This window comes from Cupressus sempervirens, chromosome 8, assembly GCF_028749045.1.
Source record: "Cupressus sempervirens isolate cs-2001-9-10 chromosome 8, ASM2874904v1, whole genome shotgun sequence".
In the NCBI taxonomy this organism is placed as follows: domain Eukaryota; kingdom Viridiplantae; phylum Streptophyta; class Pinopsida; order Cupressales; family Cupressaceae; genus Cupressus; species Cupressus sempervirens.
In genome coordinates this window covers 522,268,050-522,294,510 of record NC_143125.1, presented here as the reverse complement: position 1 = coordinate 522,294,510, position 26,461 = coordinate 522,268,050, and the positions used below count along the sequence as shown (strand labels likewise).

At 35.3% G+C, this 26,461-nt stretch overlaps 1 protein-coding gene across 3 annotated transcripts; it reads right to left on the bottom strand.

Annotated features, from left to right (window-relative positions):
• Nucleotides 1-704: 704 nt before the first annotated feature.
• LOC149543490 (uncharacterized) lies at nt 705-26,461 on the bottom strand. Of its 3 annotated transcripts, none has more exons than XM_089798291.1 (6): nt 26,139-26,461; nt 4,960-5,185; nt 4,333-4,681; nt 2,626-3,530; nt 1,371-1,914; nt 705-1,268 (listed from the first exon to the last, which is right to left on the bottom strand). In XM_089798291.1, exons 1-6 carry the CDS (start codon nt 26,243-26,245, stop codon nt 1,120-1,122), a joined length of 2,280 nt encoding a protein of 759 aa, XP_089654417.1. In that variant the 5' UTR covers nt 26,246-26,461; the 3' UTR covers nt 705-1,119. The 3 variants fall into 3 exon arrangements, with proteins under 3 accessions (XP_089654417.1, XP_089654418.1, XP_089654419.1); XM_089798292.1 differs by having other exon boundaries at nt 1,371-1,896; XM_089798293.1 differs by having other exon boundaries at nt 1,371-1,893.

Sequence of the window (26,461 nt, the reverse complement as noted above, 5' to 3'; positions counted from 1 at the left end):
CTCCAGTTGACAATTGCAAAGAGTCATAATGCGTCGATGATAGCAAAGATACTCTCAAGTAAAATAGCGAAAGCAACTTAACAAGATTGGATACGCTTAAAACAAACGGAAGAAATCTAAATCTAGCTTGCAGAGGTCAGTTTCTGCGTGCCCAAATTAAGCATTCATGACTGTTTTAGAGGGTTATTTATGGTGTAAGATTTCATAATGATCTTTCTAATTTCTGTTTGCAGTAAAGGTGGTTGGAATGAGATCAATCAATTTAAAAGCGTATGGGGGAAGCTCTGGCAGAGTACCACAATGTAATTCCCAGGGTTGTGTTTTAAATGGTCTCTGCTTTTCACCATTATTCTCTACAGAAAAGGTCAGTTACATATGATATAATGCTTAAGCCTTGAATTTTATCCCCCGACAGAATTTCAATCACTCCCTCTCCACGCGTGTATCAGCAAATGGTTTGCATGTACATTTACCTAGAAGAAATCGATTGATAAACACTGATATTGTCTGTATTGCCATATTTTGGCGCTATATTTTTTATTTCGGAGGTCGTTCTACTAACTCACACATACAGTGCTTCTGATCAGGATAACAAAAATCTCTCTCACCTGCTAAAAAACTAAAAAGAATCACATTTTCATTGCCAAACTCTCTACTATCACTGTTTACTTGTAAGGATGATTTGATTTTAGAGAACACGACAATTATGTTAGCTATTTTAATTTCACCATCAATATTGCTTTCCATCTAATACAATCAGGTGAGATCCACCAGTTCTTACCTCGTTACTATTTGACTTACTGACATCAACCTGCAACAGTTCTAACCACAGAAATAAAAATTGCTGTAAACTCAACATAATCGAAAGCATTGTTTACAACAAAGATTACTGTGGCATATTAATCGATGGTACTGCGAAACTTTTGCACTTGGCCGTTGCTTCTCCTTTAACCGTCTCAAAAGCATGCATGCATGTACGTAATATCTAGCATTGATTGCTGATTTGAAATCGCACAAAAGAAACAGCTTTTTGAGGGTGGACAAAAGTCAATATTACACCTGAATATGATCTTGCTAATTTGCTAAATTTGCTCTCATGCTTGGGTTCCCGGAATGCAGTTACTGCTGTGTGACTTTGTTGTACTGGGAACGAGTTCGTGCCCGTGGGAGAAGTTCAAAGCGAGGCGATGACCTTGCTACAACATTTCTAGATGTGCGTTCTTTCGTTTCAGGGTCAACTTGCCATTGTGCCACTTTTGAGTTTTCATCTGCAAAACGAGCAGTGTTAATTTTACTAGTGAAGTAGTGTCTTCTTAAAAAAGATGATGGAAATCAAGAGTGGTGAATATATATAGTATTTCTTCATTTACCTTCCTTGGCAGAAGATGCTTTCCTACTTGAAGACTTTTGTCTCATTTTATCTCCTCCATCAGAATTTTCCTGATAGGGTAGACTTACGTTGGTCTTCGAGCTTTTAACATTCGACATGGATGGTTTGGAAGCTCTTTTGCCTTGAAAGCTCTCTTCAACAGTTCCTAGGGAATTCTCAGCTGTATCATTTGTTTCTGATGGTTGTTTGACAGCGTGAGAAGTTGTGACCATTGTCCTTTTTATATTCTTGGCCTCCAATGATGCTTTATCTGATGTGCACGTGCCATAACCACTATCCTTTGAGTGTTCTGTAGTTGCTCCATTCATATCTTCTGTACAATCATCAATTGGTATTGTCTTAGCTTTTGCTCTTTCAACTGGTGCTGCCTTGTATTTTCGCTTGCCACGATTATTGCTCTTCTCTTGTGGATCTTTATTGACTTTCTGATCATGTTCATTGCCATTGTTAGACATGATAGTATTTTCAGGATCGGGTTCACTGAGGTCAGATGATTTTCTTTCCTGCTGTCGCAGCATAGACAACTAAAAGCAATCAGTCATCTAAATAACTGCAGTGGTGGTCGAAAATTCTGACTAAACAGACTACTGCATATTGCTATATGCTTTTTTGCATGAATAGAATAAATGACATTATCGTATATTGACATGATTGAAAGCTAAGATTGAAACAAAAATGCATTACGAATTTCTCATTGTATAGATAACTTGTGCATTGCACTCCACTTCATAATATTCACCAACAACTACAGATGTACCATTACATTTAATATTGAAAAAGGACTTTCTAAGAACTTTAGTGACTTAGTAACATATAGCAAGTGCTGCTACTATTAATTAAAGACAGCATGATAATTAATACAGACTTCATTATATGTTGAAAGCTGCATTGACAGGCTAAAACTAATTTTCATGTCCATTTTTGCCAAGCCCTTCAAACAGCGCTTCAAAAGCAAGAGATCTTTGTTCAATCTGTTGGACTGAACATCAGATATTTTTTCGCATTGACAGAGTTTGGTGACTGTGTTGCATAAGCATGCAGATAGCAATCAGTCCCTAGTAAACACATGGAGTTGCATTCTTTCAACCAAGTAAGAACGTAAATTATGGTCTTAGATTACCATAATCAGAAAATTGAGAAATCGTTGGACAGGATGGATAGCTTAGAAACGGTTTGTGCATGTCACAGGCATGATGTGGCATTTCAAAAACTGAGAGGAGTAAAATTAGTCTTACCATTTTTGGCTTTCTGACATTGAATCTAGTTGCAGCAGAAGACCCATTAATCTCTCCTTGACCGTGCTCAGGTAGCGTTGGTTCATTATTTTCAGTCTCTGTATTGTGCCAACTTCCACATGTTTCCTCTTTATCTGACACAGAAGCAACATGGAACCTTGGAGAGGAGCGAGTTGAGACAGCACCTAGATGTCTGTCTCTTGATCTTGTAGAACTTACTTCCTTGCTAGCATCTTTCTGCCTCTTTCTTATGCTTTGTTCAGTTGATGGGAGATTTGCATTTGTCATTGCAGAAGCCTCCTTTGCAGTGGAAGCAATGTCTGATGAAACTTTTTGCTTTGCTGCTACAGAAGCTGAATATGTTCTTTTCAACCTGGAATGACCCGAGGAAACCTGTGAAATTTTTGTGCTTGTGTGACCACCATGATCTTTACTTGCATACTTGTTGCTGCTAGATTGTTTTGAGGACTTCACTTGAGCAATGGATTTACTAGTCTTGGGAACTCTATTGCCTTTGTTGTGATGCCTAGTGTCAAAATAGGTACCAGAAAGATTCAGGGAGACCTTATCAAATTGATTTCTGAACTGATTCTGGTATACTGAACCAATAGAATCTTGATCTTTTCCCTCATGAACATTATCTGTCCTCTCTTTATCAAGGGGCAAATCCCAAACAGCCGCAGCCAAGGCTGCTCGTGCCGCAAGCGGGCTTAATCGAGGCCTATTTTCTAAGTGTAATAAAGCAGCAATATTTACATTGATGGGCTCTGGTGCAACTCTTTCTGAGCTTACAACTTTTCCCTTCTTTGAAGATTTGCGCGGAGGCACACTTCCATTGCCCTCTTTACTGTCCCGAGCGCGTTCAACCAAAGAATTGACATTCTCATGACTTTGTTGGCTATTAACTGTATCAGGGAGAAACAGCAACAGAAATTCAGTCAATATCAGAATTTATAGTATTCTGCAGTCAATATCAGAATCAATAGTTTTCTTGTTTCACACAACCTTCCAGTAGTTCATATGCAACGTAAAATGACCATAGTTTGCAAACTCTCCGAGTAATCTCAGAGTTGCCGAGTACTCTCAAGTTTTTTAGCTGGGTGAGTACTCTCAAGTTTAACTCTCGCGTATTTATAGATGTTAAAAAAATGTGGGTAAAAATGTTGATGAGGGTAAAACATTGGATTAGATGCACTTTTCACATCATTTTAGTGCTGTAAAACAAAACATTTTCTCTATTGAAATCTCAATTACTGATTTAATACAATTTGTAATTGTATTCTACAAAAACTATATGTTTCTTTAAGAGATTTTAAATTTTAGTACTTCTTGAGTTGCCGAGTTTTCCCCGAGTTTTTGTCAAGTATATGCCGAGTTTTTTCCGAGTTGAAAATTTTGGGCTTGCCGAGTACTCTCCGAGTCCGAGTTTGCAAACTATGAAAATGACCATTAATTTCCATTGACTTTATTTACTCTAGGATTGGGGAAAACATTTGCTTTGGCTACACAAAAAAGAACCCTGTATAATATCTAAATAGAAAAAGCATTTCCCAATCAATCAATTTCCTTATTCTTACCAATTTCACAAATTTAGTTGATACTTTTTCATTATCTAAATAATAATAAAATGATTCTGTAATCCCTAGCATATAGTCTTTATTGCACTTATGTTTGGCAAATTAAAGTTAGGTTTGTGAGATTTATTACCCCTTTTATTTTTGCTTGATCTCTCCTCAGTGGTGACATTTTCAATTGTATCTGCCAACCTCGTGATTTCTTCAATTTGTTGCTCAAGCAAAGCATGGATGTCACTTTCAACAACATTGTCATCACGAAAACCTCCAGTCAGTTCTGGTGAATGAGAAGACTGCTTTGCAGATTCCACTGCTTCAAAAAAAGCTGCAACAATTGGATGTTCCTTGATGCTTTCTGGAACCAATCGTTTAATTGAGCTCGCTGGAACTGTAACTCTTTCTCCTTTCAACTCACTTTCAATCCACCTGATTTCAAAGGTGCATCTGCAGAAAACTTTATTTGAATGCTTCAAACTTTTTACCTGCACAAAATCCAAATCACAGTCTTTAAGCTAAGCCTTTTACTGATAAAAATTAATGACACAATAAGCTATCTGCAATTTCATGTATTTCTGTCATGACCACAACTATTAATTTTCCGGATTTACCTTTCGAAAAAATAAATTTCATATTAGACAGTTTAAACAACTTTAACAGTCAGTAGTCTCTATTGATACAAGAGTTGGAAGATAAAATTGTACTGATATTATCCTCTAACCCATCTGTAATAGATGGTTAATTTCTTAAAACAGAAGCACACCTTTTCAACCTCTGCATCAAAGAAATAATGCCTGCCTGCACGAGTCTTTTGTAGAGCAATAATAACTTCTCCCTCTTTCACCTTTTGGCATTCACCATCTGATAAATCTGTAGAGCGCACACGGAGGCAGGCAAGGGCTTCTTCTTTCCGCAGTACAACACTGTCCTCATCATTCTTTAAGTTCACAAAATGCACTTTGAGAGATGTAGATGATTGATCTGCAGAACTACAAAAATTAAACAGTACTTCACTCAGAGATTCATCTGATACCAAATAACACCCCGAAATTAGCAGCAAATCACCAAACTCGTCAGATGAAATCTCTGTAGTTAATGTCATTTTGGAAGCCATCATCTTGTACAATATAATTTTCAAAAATGACCCACAGTGAGATTACACAATCTTCAACTTCATAGCAAGCAACAAATACATCTGAAAAATGTCAATTAGCTTACTTCAAGAGTCTAGTTCACCAATTGAGCTTTAGAAGAATATTTAATAGTAGATACCTATTAATATAGTGACCAATAAAGGGCTCCATGCTATCATACATTACAGATTTTCGGTAAGATGGTTCCCCCAATGCTAAGTCACAAAGTTCGAATTCAAATTCAAATTCGCTGATCATAAAATTCGAATGAAATTCAGCAGGCTAAAAATTCAAAAAAAATCTACATTGAATTTACCTTAGATAAATTTATTTATTTTAAATGTAAGTAATGTACCCACAGAATTGTCAAAAAAGATTGACATTGCTAGATAATTAATTAAATAACTCAATATTACTTTAAAATAAAATAATATTATATTAAATATCATTAAATTTGAATGAAGCTCAGAAAAGGTAAAAATTTGCTGAAATTTGAATTTCATGGATGAAATTCGATTGACATATCTTGTGACTTAGCCCCCCACAGAATGGATGGTTCAAGTAAAAGCTAGATGGTACCTTTAGGGGCATCCCCCATTTGGTTGGGACTGGATGTGTTCCCTGAGATGATCTTGCTACTTCCTCATTTGGGCCTTTTCTAGACACATTACTGGCAGGATCAATAATATGACAACAGTGAGAAACATGTTTAAAGGTTTAAAAATTAAAAATGGCCATTTCCTATGGAGCAAAGCATCTGTTGGTTGAAGATGACTTGGTGCAGAATACGATGGAAGTAATCCAAACTGGAAGCTGATTTATATCCTTGCTGAGGCTTATGAAACCTCAAACAGAGATTATTTTAGGGAGACCCATAAAAGTGTATATCTTACAACCTATTAAGGCATGGAAAAAGATCCTAAAGAACAACATCCTTGTTTAAATAACCTAACAGCAAGCTTTGAAGAAACCTCATATATAGATTACTTTAGGGAGAGTAATAAAATTGTAACTATTCGGAACATGATATCACCTAACTTCAATATATTACCAACTAACTCAGTAATAAAACTGTAACTATTCGGAACATGATATCAACTAACTTCAATATATTACCAACTTAACTCAACTCTTCTTCCGTATTCATCTCAATTATAATAAATGCCTAGATATAAACCGTGCCAAAATCATAACCAACACCTAGTAATTCTAGGGCAGATTCATCACCAACAACATCTGAAGACATATGCCCCGGCCCCCTTAATATTCATCAGTGAGGAGAATCATTGAAAGTCTAACCTATTAACTGGAAGACTATATACAAAATCCCATTGTTGTGCTGTTAATATCCCAGATTTGGACATTTTGCTTACATAATTATCTTTTCTTTCATAAACTCCTGAATTTTATATTCAATTTGATTGAACATCTTTCTATCAAAAGATCCTTACTGCTCAATACTCTATAGTTCTGCACAAGCCAATAAAACACACATTCAAAGTGTTTTCCATGTAACTTGTAGCCATTAAGTGCCCTTAGTTCAGCAACAAAAATTGTTGCCGTAAAAATTTTAGAGCACTGCATTTGAAGCTTACAAAGCAAAATATATTGTGTTCCTGTCGTGGAACTGCGATGCAACAACAAATTATCTACTGTCTCACGTGCATTTTGGTATAATATACTAGACAGGTCATGGATTGATCTCTTAATGTGGCTATTCAAGGTTAGAACTTATTACTAGCTTCCAGATAAAGTGTATATCTTACAACCAATTAAGGCATGGAACAAGATCCTAAAGAACAACATCCTTGTTTAGGCTAATAACCTGACAGCAAGCTTTGAAGGAACCTCATATATAGATTACTTTAGGGAGAGTAATAAAATTGTAAGTATTTGGAACATGGTATCACCTAACTTCAATATATTCCCAACTAACTCAACTCTTCTTCACTATATTAATGCCTACATGTAAACCGTGCCGAAATCATAACCAACACCTAGTAATTCTAGGGCACATTGATCACCGACAACATCTGAACACATATACCCCGGCCCCCTTAATATTTATCACTGAGAAGAATCATTGAAAGTGTAACCTATTAACAGGAAGACTAAATACAAAATCTCATTGTTGTGCTGTTCATATCTCAGATTTGGACATTTTGCTTACCTAATTATCTTTTCTTTCATAAACTCTTGAATTTAAGATTCAATTTGATTGACCATATTTCTATCAAAAGATCCTTACTTCTCAATACTCCATAGTTCTGCAAAAGCCAATAAAACACACATTAAAAGTGTTTTCCATGTAACTTGTAGCCATTAAGTGCCCTTAGTTCAGCAGCAAAAATTGTTGCCATAAAAATTTTAGAGCACTGCATTTGAAGCTTACAAAGCAAAATATATTGTGTTCCTGTTGTGGAACCGCGATGAGACAACAAATGATCTACCGTCTCACATGCATTTTGGCATAATGGACTAGACAGGTCATGGATTGATCTCTTAATGCGGTTATTTAAGGTTAGAACCTTATTACTAGCTTCTAGATAAAGTGTATATCTTACAACCAATTAAGGCATGGAACAAGATCCTGAAGAACAACATCCTTGTTTAGGTTAATAACCTAACAGCAAGCTTTGCGATGAGACAACAAATGATCTACCATCTCACATGCATTTTGGCATAATGGACTAGACAGGTCATGGATTGATCTCTTAATGCAGTTATTTAAGGTTAGAACCTTATTACTAGCTTCCAGATAAAGTGTATATCTTACAACCAATTAAGGCATGGAACAAGATCCTGAAGAACAACATCCTTGTTTAGGCTAATAACCTAACAGCAAGCTTTGAAGAAGCCTCGTATATAGATTACTTTAGGGAGAGTAATAAAATTGTAAGTATTCGGAACATGATCTCACCTAATTTCAATATATTCCCAACTAAGTCAACTCTTCTTCCATATTCATCTCAATTATAATAATGCCTACATGTAAACCATGTAGAAATCATAACCAACAACTAGTAATTCTAGAGCAGATCCATCACCAACATCTGAAGACATATGCCCCAGCCCCCTTAATATTCATCACTGAGAAGAACCATTGAAAGTCTAACCTATTAACAGGAAGACTATATACAAAATCCCATTGTTGAGCTGTTCATATCTCAGATTTGGACATTTTGCTTACATGATTATCTTTTCTTTCATAAACTCTTGAATTTTACATTCATTTTGATTGAACATATTTCTATCAAAAGATCCTTACTTCTCAATACTCTATAGTTCTGCATAAGCCAATAAAACACACATTAAAAGTGTTTAAAGTTTTCCATGTAACTTGTAGCCATTATGTGCCCTTAGTTCAGCAACCAAAATTGTTCCCGTGAAAATTTAAGAGCACTGCATTTGAAGCTTACAAAGCAAAATATATTGTGTTTCTGTTGTGGAACTGTGATGGGACAACAAATGATCTACTTTCTCACTTGCATTTTGGCATAATGGACTAGACAGGTCATATTGATTGATCTCTTAATGTGGTTATTTAAGGTTAGAACCTCATTACTAGCTTGCAGCCATCAAATCATGTACATTTGGGTCATGAGGCAGGCATCAATGTAGAGACACACCATATGAGATCTATATGCTAATTCTGCACCTAGGAACCTGACTGTGCTCGATAAATTCACAGCCAGATTTGGCTTCATAATTGCCCTCTCTTTTCCTTGTCCAGGAAAGGGTGTCCACCCTAAACCGCACTGGAGTATGGATGTAAGATGCTCTTTTAAGAAGATTTTTGGGTTGCCTATACTATTGCAGAGATTAAAGTCATGCCATTTTGCTTCCAAATTCCTTGATCTAGACATTCCTCCCAATAATTTTCACTATAATGCCCCATTCCTTGCGTACTTTTCTTTGGGACTAATCTAAATCTTGTAAACTATCCAACAAGGCATTACTAGGCCAAGAATCCAATCAGAATTTAGCATTTTTGCCATTCACACTTTTACAGAATAATTTGATTGCAAGACGTTCCTGGATACCACCATGAAATTCTGAACAGCAAAGCCTGACAAATCTCACTTCTATAAAAAAGGAAATTGGAGAGACATTCCCATATATATTAATGTGAGAATATTACGCTAGATCAAGTTAGGTTCCATTCAAAATTTCCAGTCTAACTTTGTACCCACTGCCATGTAAGAGGAGATCCTTCAGCCCTCTCCTTGCTTAAGATTGCATATGCTCTCCCATTTGATTAATGGTAACTTATTATCCTTTCCCAATTGAATAACAAGAATTTCCTTTTCCTACCGATTAACAGGAATTTATGATCCTTTCCGAAGACTCACCATAAATATTTATGACAGAGAGCTATATTAGAATGGTTAGAGTTTTTGGGATGACCAATGCATGTAGAAGATAGATATGAATCATTGAATAATCAATGGGGATTTTTGCTGCTGGCCAGCTAAGCTTATAACAATCTATGACTCTAGAATGATAATTTAGCTTCGAGTTTTTTCAATATTTTCAAACCGAGTTTATTGCAAATCTTGCCCATAAACAAAGGGATTCCTATGTGTTTACTGGGGAGGGAATCCACATAAACTTGTTAGTTGCTCTTCAAATAGCATAAAGAAGCAAAATGGAAAGCTCTACTAGAAGGGCACTAATTGAATTTTGGTGACGCAACACAAGGTTATTCTACTCCAGCATGTGTTGATGTGCTTTATTAATCCAGGGCAATTCTATGCTGGGAGAAACTCGAGGCTTATGTTAGGATTAAACCACGGACAAAAATAACAATTACATGCAAATATAACCAATAACAAAAAATAATAGATCACATAGAAAAGAACACAAGGCACCAAGATTTAACGTGGTTCACCCAAACCTTGGGCTATGTCCACCAAACAGCAAGTGCAATATTTTTATGATCCATTGATTACAATTCGTAATCCCTTACTGCTCAATACCGCTGCAAGAACCAATTTCGCATCACAACTTATGAAAACAATCCCTAACCCTAAGCCTTTTTATACAAGTATTTTAACCGCTTTAGGGTTATAATTAATAATTACATGTCGGCCCAAAATCCCGATAAAATAAGAACCCCAAAAAATTTATGAAGTATGTACAGTACTTTCTTGATCAATCACCAAAATCTAACAGCTTAGACCATTATATTAATAGAGAAGCAGAATGGAAGGCACTTTTTTCAGGATTGAATTTGCATATGCTGAAAAATGTCCAGAATATATTTGGAAAGGGAGATTGCTAGTTCTGGTAAATGTGTTGGACAAAGCATCATCCCTTAATTGGAAACAGCCATCCTAAAGGAAATTTTAATATGTAATTTTTTCTTTGAGAAGGTTATAGAGGTCCATCTTATCAAAATAAAAAAAGGTAGTTAATTTTTTCAGGAACAAAGGAATAAAATTATCTAATTTCTTAGCTGTAGAAATTAAGGAAATTAATGAATGGCAAGGTCTTTCCAAACTTATAATTTTATAAATGATGATCAGCCACTATGATTGAAAGTGAACATGGCATTTGAACATAGGCAAGCCTTAATGGCGTTTCTTAAAGCTTGTTTGGGTTGGTTAGTGACAGTTATGTGATGTTGGTTCTTCACACATGCTGAGGATGCGGGTGGCCATAACTTGAATATATCAGCATGGAAAGGAACGAATGATATGTATCCACTGTGAGGTTTAGGTAGTTGTCTGATGGTGCATTGTGATTGTATATTCGGGATCACATTCTTCCTCAATTCCTCTTCCTTTGGTACTCATGCGTTGTTTGTTGATGGAATTGCTTTCATGGGTGGGTAGAGAGGCTCCAATTTGGCAAGATCATGTTTCAAATCACTGTTCAAAAAAAATTTTCAATTGCTAAAGCGTGGTCAACCTGAAACTGTTTAAGCCTCTTCTGATAAAGAAAGAGGACACTGCGATTTTGCGGCCACAGGTTTCAATTCTGCAGGTTTTCAAGACAAAGCTAGTGGCACCTGTACAATCAACTAAAGTGCAGGGCAGTATTGTGGAGCTTTTTGTTAGGCCGTGCCTACAAGTGGGAAGCTTGCAGGAAGGAACACCTTTGGTGAAGGATTAGATGCATACCCTTCAGTTGCAAGGCAAAAGGCTGGCCAATGAAGGTGATAAAGGTGTGAAGGCTTAGTCGTTGAAGTATGAGGATCAACCACTGATGAAAGATGTGACTACTGTTACAGTAGTTTGCCAAGATTTTAATATGGTCTTAAAAAACTTATGGTGTCACAATCTAAGGCTGGGGTCCCGTGGAGGGAGACTTCCTCAAACATAGAGCTGTTGCCGCTGAGAGATTTTAGGAAAATTTTAAGATTAGTAGTCCCATGAATTTTGTGATGCATTTCAGCTTGAAAATTTCAACTCCTAAATTTAAGGTTGCAAAAATGAGTCAACTTAGTTCTAAATTTTTGGATCCAATTTACAATGAATTCTTTGGCATAAGTCATTTAGTTTTAGTGCAAACTAAAGAGTGATTGACATGGGCAAAAATAACTCCTAAGCTTGTGGAGCAATTTCTGGCCCCGCCACTTTTTTACCCGCTTAAATTTATAAATCTAAGAAGTAGGGGCTTCTATTTTTTAGCAAAATAATCTATTTAATCTTGTAGCAAAAAAGTAAAATTTTCATGGGGCATCCTGCTCCTTAAAAATGGAGTTTAAGCCCACCTGCCTAAACAGATGTGGTAGGTGTCAAGCAGACATTGTAATGCCCATTTTTTATGGAGGGAAAAAAAATGAAACAATTATTTTTATTATTATTATTATAGTTTTACTATGCATAACCCCAATTGTTTTCTCCAACACTTGGAAAGATGTAATAAGAATTCTTTTATTAGGTAGAACATTTTAAAGCTGTGATTCCTAAATTATCCCAATTGCAATAACTGGCTAGGTGAAACATGTGTACAAGAAGTGGAGATCATATTTATGACACCAACCTTATCCCTAAAGGCGACACATAACTTCTTAACATTGGTGTAGACCTTAATTGAAAATCACAGTACACTTATTTACATTACTTGTAATTTATATTATGGTTTTTAAATAGATATGTTTAAATTCCAAACTAACATGCTACTTTGGAGACATAATGAATAAGTTATTCTAAATTTAGTCTTTTTAGGCCTTGGGTTGTGTCATGACAACATCTGCCTTCCTTGTGAAGCCTCGCTTGAAAATGTCTACAATACCATTAAGCATGTGCATTCTTTTCCATGCATACACGTGAAAGGAGTTGTTACATAGTATTTATAAAACAAAAGTTAGCTGCATTAGTGTATATATTTTTGGGCATTACATACATGTTGCCTTTACTTGAGCATTATAAGCTTTTCACTATACTAGCAAGCAGAGATAATTAATAGCATAAAATTTGATAGTTTGGAAGCAAATACAACCTTAGTGATGACAATGTCTGGAGGCATTATTGGTAAATCTTGTATACAACAGAGCATATGAACATTGCAAATATGTTCCACAACTACAAGTTATGGGAATGGGCCACTGGGGGTTGATTCAGCTTCATAAGGAACTGGTGGCAGTGTGTGCAATGGTTTCTCTTTTTGCTAGAATGTCTTCTGCCACCCTTGGGATGGCAGATATCATGATATACAATGTAGTTTTATGTTCGTCTTAGCTTTTATGTTTATTTATTATGTGGTTAGTGGCAGCCTGCATCACCCTTTATAGGGTAGTTTATTTAGGGGCTTCTTTAATATGGTGTAAATGTTACAGTCTACTTGCAAGGCTGGGGCCCTTTTGGAGAACACCAATATCATAATCTTATAAAAAAAAAATTAAATAAAAATATTCATCTATTTTTTTCAAAACAGATTTTGTCCCGTCTAGGGAACTTATATAAGTCTTCAAGTGTACACAATTTAGAAAAAATTCTCCCTAGAATAATTCATGGGAACACCAAAATAGGGGCAGCTACAAGCATCCTTGAGGATCACACTATATCCACAGTAATATAACCAGACATCTGGAATTGGTAAGGATATCATAGGCATATTGAATTAGGTCAAACATCCCTATCTGCCACAGGATGACATAAATATTTCGACTAGTACCAGCCAGTTTAACTTCATGACGTGATTTATATATTTCAAGTGAAATTGATACCTCAATATCCCTAAAAAGGGAATGTACGTGAACCTCAAAACAAGTCAACTACATGCTTCACTATTTATAACACAGGAACGAGAAGTAACGACAGTCAATTATGACTTTATTCTTTCAACCTTAGTAAAGTACTTCGCACTATAAGAGAAACTGTATAATTCCTTTACCGAGTTAGATACAATAGACAAACAGCATTTAACTCTGTAGGAAACAAAGTGTAGCACTAAGAAAGTTAAACAGTCATACTTTATAACTGTCGGTTCGTCAATGATCAATAGTAACTACCAACCAGTCTTCATAAAAATTTGATCAAATAGTACCAGATCTTGGACAAATCAGCACCTAGATGGCCCCAAAAAAGGTGATCAATTTCAGCTTATGGGCTGGTGTCAGAACAGCAGTAATTTTTTAAATATTCAGTTCTTCCCTACGGCACTTGCTTAAGAGAAACTTCTCACATGCAATTAATTCACCAGTGTGTATTAATACGAATTAATAAGCATTTAGGACTTGTGAGCTTTTGTAACACAAGATGGCCCTTGCTGACTTGTGTCAGAACTGCAGTACTTTTTTAAGTATTCAGTTCTTCCCTAAGGCACTTGCTTAAGAATAACTCCTCCATGCATTTACTTTACTAGGATGTACTAATATGAATTAAAAAAGCATTTCGAGCTTTTGAGCTTATGTGGCACAAGATGTCTCTTTCAACAGTATTACTGTAATAAATGATTTCATTACTACTATGTCAGCCAGACGAGAAAATGAGCATGTTTACAATTTTGACATTTCAGTAAATTTGTGACAAATGCAATGATGCCATTATAACGGGGCTATAATTAATATTAATAATGTCATTAACCTAAGTTACCATGTATTCCTAGAATCAATCCCATTGCCATACCAAACAGGATGCTATGGGAACGGACATTTCTGGGATGTTCGGGGCACGACCCTGCTATCCCAGGGGGTATGTTATTTGTCTGATTTCAGGAGACCCACGTCCAAACACAAAAAGTATCCAAAACTAATTAAACGAATTTTAAAGCTTGAGGACTTACAATCTCCTGGAGAACCCAGCAGATTTGTTTGTCTTTCTCCACACTGGCAGACAGAAACAGGTGCAGTCGATAATTCTTCATTTGACCAGTCTTGCTGGTTGGTTATAAACATGGTAGCTTTCTTTCTTTTTGAGTATTTTTCTTTATGTTGATAATCTTATAAAAAAAAAATTAATTATAAAATTGAATATATCTAATATTTCCTTGAACAATAAATAAACATCAAATACTTTGTGTTTGTTTGACATCATTGGGAAGAAACTGTCATTTTTTCATGCTTTGCATTTTTTTATTCTATTTAACGTTGCAAATGTGGTTGTTTGGCACCATTGGGAAGAAATTTTTAATTTTTTTTCTCAAGCTTTGCATTTCCTTATTGTATTTAATAACAATGGTTTCAATATTTGGTTGTGAAGCTTACAGGGCTCCTTTGTCTGATGGAGGTGAAGATTGACTTCATAAAAGGGATGTGTGATATGACTCTAATTTTGTGTTTACTTTTTTACTAAAATTTTGGCAAGTTTCAGCGATAAAATTATCATTCGCTTTACTTGTTTTGCTTGCGAATTTTGGTTTATGTACATTCCAACTTGTGCCTCCTATTGTACTAGGATGAATGAATGAATGAAAGATTTTAATAACGTCCACAAGGCCACAACAGCCTATGGGACCCACAATCAGCACACACCCCTAAAAAGGGGGAAAATACTTAATTAAGCTGTAACTTTTTGATTAACTCCTCTCTTCACGGATGGATTTTAATAATCAGGTTTACTGTTTTGCCCAACTGCTCTTCTTCAAATAAGTAGCATAGGTTGCTGCTTTCTAAAATCTCCAACCCAGCTCTGATGTCCCTGTATGCTGGGCACTCTATAACAAAGTGATGCTCCATCTCCACATCCTCCCTATCACATAATAAGCATGTCCTGTCCTCCCATTCCTCTTTAAGAAGTTGACTACACACACAGGCTGAAGAAACATTGGAAAATAACCCCGAATGCGCCAACTTGGATGCATCAAATGTGTGAACAGCTTAAACATCACACACTAAGGCTTGATTCCTAGTGCAAAAGTGTTAAATAGTCAAAGTTTGACTTACTTTTCCAGGATTAATTTCTTCCTTAGTGTGTGATGTTTAAGGCTGGCCTCAAATGTGTTTTAAAGTCAGTTTGTGTGTGTGTGCATGTGTGCGCGTGCAAATTAATGCTATTTTGACATTTTTTATATAATTAATCAATCATACATACAAGAGATGTACCCAAGATACTAAAAGAGCTGTCATACCCCCATCACCCAAGCTCGCAATTTAATCATAAACAAACCCTTCTCGCTCTAACTCACTTTTTTGAGTTTTTCAGATTTCTGCACCGATTTTCGTTTCTAATAATTAAAATATATTTTTTATCAACTTCGTTCATTTTAATAAGCCACTGTTTTGGAACACACTAGTAGACTCTTTGTCAGACTATAATTTATATTAAAGTGTGCAAAGGATTGTCCTCGTTGTCAAGCTTTATCTCTGAGAGGATCCTGTAAATACAATACTATCTTAGTAGTCTGGAATTCTGAATATTCAATTCCCAGCTTCTTTTTGTTGCAGGGAATCAGCACCATAACAAGCTATTTCCAGCTTCTCTATGTAGTGGAGAGTCATTGTCAAGACCATATAAGCTATTGACTATTAACTGCAAAATCCAAGAGTTTTTCTAGGGCCGCAATGTTAAAGTAGCACTTAGAGTAAATGATTATTGATGAGGGAACTTAGGCAGAAACATGAGCTTACAACTCCAGTTTGTTGCAACTAAAAATCATTAAACATTGTCATGGTCTCATCACTGTATTGCCCAAACCCGTGGGTATGGATTCCATCTGTGCCATGTCCCCATTTGAAACCCTATATGTGATATCTCCATCTGCTTCACATCAATTTTTTGGAGTCTCTGAGCAACAAAATTGCAATGATGAATCAAAAAGATCATACTTGAAGAACTATTAGTGATACCAAGCATGATATGTAGGTGATTAACAAATCATCTAAAGTAGGAATAAGGAGAGGTGTCGTGGCTGAGTTATGCAAAGGAGTATTTTATCAGTGATAAGATGTTCATATTGCCTGTTAATTCTTATAATAATCTAGTGCTGGAGAGATCACTCAGCATGCATATCTGTGGCCAAGGAGTCCATTCACAGCGAAATTAATAACTGTTCCTATTTCAGCAGTGCAAAATTGAAATTCCATTGGATCGTTATATCTAGCGATATGAAATCCTAAACACTTCGTATATATACAGATACATCCTCTGAAGGTGCATAAAAATACTGAGGACATTAGACTGTCTATATGCTTTTACCAATGGGACATGAGAACAGTCCCTAACTAAGATACACCATACTTTTTCGCTTTATGGATTAGGGATTGCTTATTCACTACATCTTTGTGCTGTGAACGTTCAATGTGGAAGAATTATTACTTCTAGCTAAATGATGCATACACACTATGATAAATACATCAGTGAATTTACATGAATGCAACCCTATCCAAGCAATCTAATGCTAATAAGATGGAGTGACGTTGTGACTGGCCTTCCACTTTTTACAAGGCACTATGTACCTAGATTGGAGAGAGAAATCACAAAAAAATTTAAAAACATGAAGAGTAGCTTGGTAGATGCATGCCTAATAGAAAGTGAAGAAATTGAGGAATATTTATGTCTCTCTTATTGGAATATAGAAATTGCTCTCTAGATGGAAGTCTTCAAGGATTCTACAAATATAAATAAAAGCAAGCAGCCTAGTATCCCCTATCCTTGGTGCATTAGTCCCTAGCTAATGCAAAATATGCCTGTTAAAAATGAAGTGCTTGCATTTATCATTCAAATTTTGCATTAGTATTAACAATTCAAAAATCGAGAAAAAATATTGCAAGAATTAGCTATTAGACATGTTAACATCCCCTTTTTATATGGAAAAGGAGATGGTGTTGTTGACTGCAAGATAAGTTTGAGAGCTAGAAATAAGTATTTGACCCACAGGGGTAGAGCATTGCCTTTGATTGAAGAAATCTTAGTTTCTGTTGAGAAAATTCTAGCAATTTGAAACCTAAGCAATCTAATCTTATGTTTCCCAGGGAGGCATGCCCACTCTTCCTCCATATTTCGCTTTTACATTCAACACTATTACTAGGATCATGGAGCATTTCTTCCCCCCCAATTTTGGCATTTCAGCATTTCTCCTTTGTCGCCACTTCCACTCTCACTCTCCCTTTCTTTTCTGCATCCAACAAAACAGGGACTTCTCGGAACAGAAATATGAACAAGGTGCTGTTATGTGTTTCTCAAGAGTTTTCCCAAAGATGGAAGCATATTTGTGAAGGCAATATAAATTGGGGACTTTGTGGCACATAAATTTAAAAAAGGCACTTGAGTTCCTTTTTCAAGACTTTTTACAAAATTGTCATCATGATTTTCAAAAGAATACAAATTAGTATTATACATCACCTGTAACCGTTCTTCCTTATAAATTAGTAGTTTGAGTTATAAAGTAAAACACTACAAACACTGAAGATGACATTCAATTTGAGTGGGAGACCACTGTTGGAAGCAAACACTTTAGCCAAATTCAGACAAATCCTATTAACATTTGGTAATCCAAACTCAGACAAATCCTATTAAGATATTTCATATTACTAAACAGCAAGGTCACAATAACTAGTGAACCTCTGAGTGACTTTTTTGTGAAAATAAGTGCGGAAGTTGTAACACAGTGACATCATATTAGTTGAAACAACAGGAGACTATCCATGGTTGGGAACTAATGACCACTACGATGAAAACTGGAAAGTGTGGTTATGAATAGAAATTGCCAAAAGAACGTCAAAAAAGAGCAATCAAGTTCAAGTGCTTGATTAGACATCAAAGTGGAGTTTAGATTACTTTATTGATGTTAATGGAAGCAGATCTTATTATTGGGACCCTTGAAGGAGATACAAAGTTTGAAATAGTAGCTGATTTTATTGAGAAATCAGCTAGCTATGGAATCCCAAAATACGTTAAGAGATCTTTCTGATGTATAGATCAAATGACCTTATCTGAATCACGGAAGCCTTTATTCAAGGCACTCCTCAACTTTGGATTCCTACAAATGGAGATGGTCAATTTATCTTGGTTGATCACCAAATTAAGACATTATCCATAGGAGCCAAACAGCACAAGAGTTAAAGTGAAATGTTGATGCAGATATTAGTAATGTTGATGCAGATATTAGTGCGGTAATAAATTCTGAATAAAATGTAAATATTTACAATTAGTCTTGTAGACAGAAACTAGAGCTTAAACAATATATTACAGGAAGCTGAGGGATGACAAGAACCTGCTCTAATCTACCATGGAGCAACAAAATGCATGGGTCAAAATCATATCCAAACAAATGAAAATTACAGGTAAGTTTCTTACAATGGCAGCATCTTCTAACAATCAGCAACATACCCCTAGTCACAAGCGAGATAATTACACCCACAAGCAGGAATATAGAAAAATCTTTCCACAGGATAGTATCAAGAGAAAAACATACATTTTCTTACTTGCAGGCAGTCTGGTATGTATCATCTTCAATATTTCTATATGTTTTGTAAATTCTTTGTATGATTTAATGATGAGCACCGTCGTATCTTCATTAATTTCTTAAGATACTAATTATCAAGAGTTGCTCTAAAGTTCACAAAATCAAGGTTGAACCATATTAACTCCTGAGTTGTATTTACGTTTGAAATTATTAGTCTATCATCAGTCCTATCACAGTTCAGCACTTTGCATGTGCAGCTGTTCGCTTATGTGAAGTTACATTTGTGTATATTAATTTTCAAGTCACTCTAAAGTATGCAAGGTCAATGTTGAATCCTGTCAACTCTTGGGTTGTATTTAAGTTTAAAATTATCAATCTATCATCAGTTCTATTGCAATTTAGAGCTTTACATGTGAGGCTATATGGTTATGTGTGAATGCCAGCTTTGCTTTATTTTTATAATTCATTGCTCAATAATTCATGTGGCTGAAAGACTAATCTTGAAAACAATACAAGTAAATAGTGCTACTTAGTAAGTAAATCCCACTGGGGAAAAATTTCACCTCATGAACTCATAATATAAGCCATGGCCAATTGTGATATTAATATACCTTCCATTATTTTGTCAGTTCCTCTTTGGCCATCTAGTTGTGAGTAATCTTCAGTAATCAAATTTAACTAAATGCATAAATGTTAGAAACTAAACTTCTGGAGGCTACTAGTATACCTGGAGGTTCTTGTCACAAAATTCTGGTAAATCCACTGTTTTGATAACATCAAATGTTTATTATATACAATGTACATCGTCTTGTGTCATTCAACATGAGATGAATCCTGCTTTGTTGGGTAAGATTTTGACCATTGCCTTCAATTTGTTGTCTTGTTTAGAATTATTGGGTAGATAGGTCACGCAATATCAAATTAGATTGTCTTCATTCATTGTCTAGTATTAATATGGGAATATGATTTGCTTTGGAAAGCCAAGGCTCAAGTAAGATGTATCCTTGTTTCAATCCAATGTTCACATAGAAAAAACAACAATAGGGGGTATACAATTTTTTTCTAAAAAGCTTTAATTGAGCCTCCTCAGAAGACTTCTTCCTGCAAAATTTTATTTTGAATGAGCTTTGGCTTTGATTGGCGTTGGCATAGTTACCAAGTTTGAAAGATCAAAATACTTAAAAGTTACAGAATTTTCGTTTTAAATGGTGAGATTTCTATATAGATTGAGAAGTCACGACCAAACAGACAACTCCAGCAGATTCAAAAAAACAAATCTAGCTGGGTTTGGTTTATGAAATCCGAATTTGGTAACTAGAGGTTTTTGGAACAACAATGTAAATTCATTGCCCATTGGGTTCATAAAGCAAGTGCTTTGTTTGCTTCATTGTGGAAGGAGAGATTTTCCTCGTGATCATAATGCTCATCTCACTTAATATATTTCATATTTGATCTCTAGAGTAATGTAAGATGCATTTCTGACTTTGAATGCGTAAGATGTTAGTTGCATTTTTCATTGTGTGTTTCTAACTGATTATCAATGTCCTTGTTCTTATTTTTCCTACACATTATAAATTACAGCCATGGAACATTACAGGTTCTTTATTAAACGTGACTTGAAAAGGCTCAGGTAAGATGTATCCTTGATCCAATCCAATGTTCAAATAGAATAAACTGACAGCGGTATGCAAATTCTTTCTAAAAAGCTTTAATTAAGCTTCTTCAGAAGACTTCATCCTGCAAAGCTTAATTTTAGATGAGTTTTGGCTTTGATTGTGCAAGTTAAGCTTGATTGGCTTTCCCATGGTTACCACATTTGGAAGATTTGACTTTTTCGGAAGATCAAAATACTTCAAAGATACAGAAATTTCTTATTAAATGGTGAAGTTTCTATATAAATTGAAAAGTCGGGGCCAAACAGACGACTCCAGCAGATTCAAAAAAAAAAAATCTAGCTGATTTTGGTTTAAAGAATCTGAATTTGGTAGCTAGAGGTTTTTGGAACAACAATATTAATTGATTGCCCATTGGGTTCATAAAGCAAGTGCTTTGTTTTCTTGATTGTGGAGGGAGAGATATTCCTTGTGATCATAACACTCATCTCACTTAATATATTTCATATTTGTTCTCCAGAATAATGTAAGATGTGTCTCTGAATTTGAATGCGTAAGATGTTAGTTGCATTTTTCGTTGTGTGTTTCTAAGTGAAATCAATGTCCTCGTTCATATTTTTCCTACACATTTCTAACTTATGGCCATGGAACATTACAGGTTCATTACTACACATGGCTTGAAAATTAACATCATATAACTTAATATTTGAGCAGTCCTTTGCTTGGAAACATGGTAGCAAGTGATGCTTTTAGACCAGAGTCAATTCTTGCCTCATTTCATTTAACAATTCTTGTCGTTCTGCCTTCTTTTTATCTTTTTTTGAGATTACCTTTGACTGTTAAGATTGGGAATATACATGACAATCAATCAGCTACCAATCAGTTTTTCTTTTACCTGTTCATGGGTATGTCAGGGTTGTAAAATTAGTTAGATCCATATGATCTACCATTGGAGGCCTTTCTTTTGTTGCAAAATTACTGGAATTTGTCGTCTATAAACCTCTCTCGCAAATCTTTAAGGCAACATGCAAGTTATATATATATATATCACTAAATCTTCTTAATTTGAGATTGATTCTCTGCTTTTGGAATCATGTATGATTCTCATTTCATTAAAAACCTTTCTATCCAGTGAATGACTGATATTGTGCTGAAACTTTGAGATCTGTTCCACAATGTTGCATTGGCTCTATTATTATGATTATTATTGCAGTGTCTCTGGCTTCTTTAATTACTGCTAAGGGTTTCAAAAGGCCCACTGTGCATGGATGAGATCTTAAATAGAGAAGTTACTTAAATTTTGGACATTTCCTTTTGTTTTGGAATCCAACCCACTCTTCAATATTTCTATCAAAAACATTGCTAGTTTTTCCAATTTATAACATTGCTGATTTTTTCAATTTATACATTCATTCATCATTCTGATTAGTGTACCATAGCACAAGTTAAATAAAAATACCAAACAAGAAATGGTTAGAAATTATAACTCTCTGAAGGTTTATACAGATCATAAGCACTGCAAAAGTTTTTCTTGTTGTCATTATTGATTGTTGCTGTTTCCTGTGGGAAGTGAACTTTCATATTAATAGCATTTGTTTTCCACTAATATTCAAATCAAGAGAGCAAGTTTAAAAAGGATAGTCATGGTGCATACGGTAAAGTCATAGTCAATGACAACATGTAGTTTCTTGCACAAAAGCATTCAAAGATGGAAACAAGTACAGGTTGATGGCACAAGTGCTAAATCTAGCTTCAATGCTAAAGTGGTTTGTGTTTGCATGGAGGATCAAAAAAAATGTATTATGATAATAGATAAGCATCTATTATTAGTTAATAGTAATCTATTGTAAATATTAGAATGTTTCTAATATTTAGTTAGCTGTAGTTATCTGTTAGCTTTCTTTAGCTTTCTTTTAGCTAGAATAGAATATTTCTATTCTTTATTTTCTAAGGAAACATCACTTTATTCTTTTGTATATATAGGCCTCTCGGTCTCGGTTAATAACAAGCAAGAATTTTACCAATTACTTCATAATAACATGTTTTATTAATTTTGCTCAATGAAAAGAGTTGCCATCTTGAATCAATACAAACTCAACTATATGCATCAATTTAGAAAGTAAAATAATTTTTCATCCAGGAGATGGAACTGGCATGTTAGGGACAGAGCTAGAAAATGTTATGAAACTAAGCTATCACTTCACTGAAAATAACATTGTAACTCATTACATTTGAGGAGCTACGCATTGCTACAAAACCAGAAAAGGTAAGAAGACATGCACTGCTGGAATTGTAGCCACTCTAAAAATTAGAATTAAAAAGGGAACCTTGTCAGCTCAATCTGGACGAATTGTTGGATAAGAATGTTGGCAAGACATATATGGTGTACAAGAATGTACATTACCAGATGTTTTGCAAATTACAAAAATCCTTTTTTATCTTGTGTTCTTACTCTGGAGGATCAGTTAAGCATTATAAATCAGCAGCACAGAGAAATTGGAATCATACAAACTGCATAAACCTCAGATGCAAATAAATATCAGGAGGTAGTCCCATTAGACTTTATGCTCATATAGCATTGAGGTTTTTCACCATATTTGATTGTTGTTTTACTATTCTGGAGATAGAGACTAGGCACTTCCAACATAATTTGACAGATTGTACCTTAAATGAGTCCTATGAACCATTCTTAGCTACTTTTGGACATTACCATATTAAACAAATTACTATTTTTAATAATGAAAAGTTAAGCATAAATACTGGTGGTTCTGATCTGAAGAATTGACCGACTCATTATCCAAGTGCCAGTTATCAAAGGAGATAGTTAAACTGAGCTCTTAAGTTTTTCTTGTGTCTAAGCAGACACTAAGGAAGCATGATTCCTTCTTACTATTATTCCTATAACATGTAAGATATGTTAAAGACAAGTGAATATGCAAGCAAGGCAGACGCAACAGCATTCAAGCTCGTGCATCTCTTAGGCAATATGTAAATATGGAGTATCATAGTCACGAGTTGAATGGTTTATTGGCACTGATGTTAATAATACAATTCAATATCTTCATACCACTGGTGTAAATTACCTACAACGCATAAAAAAACTTTTGGTCCTTCCAACCCAAGGTTGTTCTCAAAAATGAAAACTAAGCAGCAGAGAAGGTTGAAACAGCCTAACTATAGAAAGTTGCTCCAAATTTGAGGATTGATATCATGAGGTAATGCCATGGACTTGCTTTTTGTAGATGGATTATTTACATGCTTTATGCGGATGATAGTTACAGGATGCTTTGTTCACTTTCTTTCTTATATAGTTCTAGATTGTAAAGATTCTTAAATAAAGATCATTTAAGGTAGAGAGATCTAACACTGGCTTTCTGGAGTGGACAGTCAACAACACAGGAGCACTCATCTGAATGAGGCTTAGAATTGCAGCAAAATAAAAACATGCTTAAATTATAAAACAACAGATACTGATCAAAACATTCATGATCGAACTCTCGGTGAGGTTCCAGACAAAATATTTTAACCTGCTTTGAGTCTTGACACTGACAATAGCTTATCCCACGATTTTCCATGATCCTTTTTTGGTGATTTATAAACATAATGAGCAAAACATCCTTATGGTGTACATGATAAACATGAAAACTGTGATGAGTTAGATTTCAAACAAACCATGTGCCAGCATCCTACTAGATCCAATTGCAAAAAGCTGCATCATATTGAACAAAATTCTTATTTCATGTCATTTTTAGATTTTAATGTATACTTTAAATGCAACAGTATTATAAAATGAATCCGCATCTCTTTGAGAGTTTCTGAACAGTTATTGTGTGATTTTGTCTACTTTTTAACCCCTGCTCAACACGTTGATCTAGTTATTCTAATCAAGCAAAATCCTGGTTCAAACAAAAATTTCAAATTGCATTCTGATTCTTACTTTCTATAAATTTGTTGTTGTGAATAGCTTATGTCAGCATTTGGCAGAGCGGCCTCAGAAGCAAAGCAAGATCCCTTAGCTTTGAAGTCTAAAACCATAGTTACATTAGCTTTGAAATATGAAACCGTAGTTACATTCCAGTTTCTATATTGAAAAATTCAAAAGTAAATTTGTTTGATATGTCCAACTAAACATAAAACCTTTCAGTTCTAGCTATTGTAAAGTGAACTTTGTAGCACTGCCTAACGAAATTATGTTACATTTTTCTATTGTGGAGATAAAATTTGATCTTTTTGATGGTGGCATCTGTAGTTGAGCCTTTGAAGCAGGATTAACCTTAACGTTGTAAGTCATAGCTTAATATTAGAATTAACTACAGATCAAAGATATTTTCTTGGCTGAGGATATCTAATAAATTTAAGCGATAATTAGGCTTTGATTATACAGAAATATTATAGATCATAGTTGGATTGGCTCTCTATTCACCTGGTGCTACCTAAGACAAGGGGAGGTCATGGTCCTGCTTTAAGTTTATACGCATGCTAACAGGGTTTCTAAGCGCAACCTGGATTGAACCTAAGCTGTTAGAAGGAATGCGCCACTATTTTTACCACTCGACAGCAGATCATGATCAAAGCCTATATCGTCTTTATAAAGTAGCACACATGTAAAAGAGGGACTGTCTTTCTTTAGACATACGCATGGGCGTTTTAGTTGCCAAATTGTCAATGATTGGACGCCTAAGGTGATTGAGTTCAATTTCCCTAAGAAAAGGGGCTGAGGTCCCCCTCTTCTGGCCTCCCAGCTATTATGATCACGACGATTTTTTTAGTTTTAAGATACAACAAAATTACCATGAGGTATCCGTTTGATTTACTCTGTAATCATCAAGATTCGTTCTTGTAAGAATTGGTAAATAACAACATAACACGGGCGATTCCTTCTATTCATTGATTAAATAAAATGCAAGCAAACAACTCAATACCTCACTATCAAAGGCAGAGCATTCATTAGCAACATAAATTGCTGTAACAACGTCGGGATCCGAAATTAAAGCCCGCGTTCTCGTAGCATAATCAGCGAAGAATCAGCACAAGTCAAAACAGTATACCGAAAATAAAACTCAAAATACTTATTTTCGCAATGTTTTAGGAAAATTGCAGCAAAAGCTACTATCTTCCGTGAAAATTTATACTATCAACGTGCTCGGAAAAGAACAGAACCGCGCCCTCACTAATACGAGGCTAAAATTCAAGTATTTTTTATTCGCCTCTTAAATTTCGCAAAATATGCAAATATACCGCAATATTTCACTATTACGATGCACGGAGTACTTATCGTGTCACTTTTAAAGCTGGATGCACTACATTCAACAAAATCTAAGCGCAAGCAGGTATCAAGTAAGTCAATATTTGAGACATCAAAGTTTAACATATCCAGCGTTAACAGAGATTCTCCGGCATACCTCAATGAAACCTCGCAGTCATGCCAGGCATTATCTACTTTCCGCTTGCCCTGAAGCTCGATGCTCTTGGATTTGTCCCCGTTAAGTAGCTTGTTCTTTCCAGCCATGGCGTCCAATCTCACACCTTCCCTAAACCTCCGCTAAATTTTGATTGTCTGGTCGCCAGATACAGAGCAACGCGGGGGTTTTAGGCAAATCTTACCAGGGGATAATCTTGCTCATCATTGTGAGACTGTTCTTCATCTTCCCTCTCCTTCTTCGTACGTGTTTTCCCTCTTTCTCCTCCGCAGAAAGAACAAAGTGCACACGCACAAACAGAGACT